Raw genomic sequence first — 1,233 nt, forward strand, 5'->3', positions numbered from 1 at the left:
CATATCGCCAAAATGGCGTGATCCTTGTTTCAGTGCGAAGCTTCGGATGTGAGATTGACAGTCGCATCAGGCTCCGCCCATCGAAGCATCGAATCTTTCCACCTAATGGACCTGGAGGACCACCTAAGGGACCTGGAGGACCACCTAACAGACTTGTAGGACCACCTAACAGACCTCTAGAACCACCTAACGGACCTAGGACCACCTAACGGACCTAGGACCACCTAAGGGACCTAACATGCCTGTGCTGGTAGGTCAGTTCCTCCATCAGCAGACAGGTACCTCTGTGAGTGTTTCGCCGGATGGTTTTGGTGGTGGTGTGGTATCGACTTGGTGGTGACTCAGCGCGGTGAGAGGGAGGGGAGGGGCCTCTTTCTGCTGAGTCATCGTCGGGCTGGAATAGTGTGTGTGTGTGTGTGTGAGAGAGAGAAATAAAATACTGAGTCATGGTTCAGTTTCTCCTACATTTCCCAGAATGCACACCAGGACAGCTTTTGTAAAGTTACTACAGTACAGCCTTTTTGGTAACATATTTTTATATACACTTGTACATGTACACACAGTATATACAGTATATACAACTGTATGTGTACTGAATGTATCTGTGTGTCCCACCTCAGTGAAGATGTCCCGGACGTCTCTGATTGGCTGCCTATTTCTCATCTTCAGCGTCTCGTTGTAGTTGTCCAACCTTTTCTTCACCGTGGCAGCTTGTTGCCGTGTCAACGTGGACAGCAGCGCCTCGGCAGGCGGTGGCGATGCCTCATCTGAGCCCATCACCAGGGAGGATAACCCCGCCTCCGTCAGCCACGCCTCCTCCAACTCCACCTCTGCAGGTAAAAAAGACGGGTAGCAGTCAGACAGAAAGACGAAGGCTCACTGTGCGGTTAGTTTGACTCACCGTCCATACTCTTCCTCTCCTCCTCCTCCTCCTCCTCTTCTTGTCCCTCCTTCTCCTCCTCAATGCTCCGCACTTCTCTCCAGTAGGTTTCCATGGAAACGCGGCGAGGCTCAGAGGTCACCGCCTGAGGGTTTGGGGGGGTGGCGGAGGTGGTAGGTGGAGATGACCACATCCTGCGGAGACAGGACACATTGATCCAGCCAATCAGAGCGCCGAACGGAAGTAATGGATCCAGTCAGCCAATCAGAGCATCAGACAGAGCTAATGGATCCTGTCAGCCAATCAGAGCATCAGACAGAGCTAATGGATCCTGTCAGCCAATCAGAGCGCCG

The 1,233-nt window shown here is 52.5% G+C and overlaps 1 protein-coding gene across 1 annotated transcript; it reads right to left on the reverse strand.

Moving 5' to 3' along the window:
• Window positions 1-242: 242 nt before the first annotated feature.
• On the reverse strand, window positions 243-1,144 carry LOC123964614 (rho GTPase-activating protein 28-like; the record flags this gene model as incomplete). The annotated part of the gene is made up of 3 exons (XM_046041488.1): window positions 902-1,144; window positions 616-830; window positions 243-394 (listed from the first exon to the last, which is right to left on the reverse strand). Coding segments are annotated over exons 1-3 (539 nt in total), but the record flags the coding sequence as incomplete, so codon positions are not given.
• Window positions 1,145-1,233: the final 89 nt, after the last annotated feature.

Source organism: Micropterus dolomieu, unplaced genomic scaffold, assembly GCF_021292245.1.
Source record: "Micropterus dolomieu isolate WLL.071019.BEF.003 ecotype Adirondacks unplaced genomic scaffold, ASM2129224v1 contig_3664, whole genome shotgun sequence".
NCBI lineage: Eukaryota > Metazoa > Chordata > Actinopteri > Centrarchiformes > Centrarchidae > Micropterus > Micropterus dolomieu.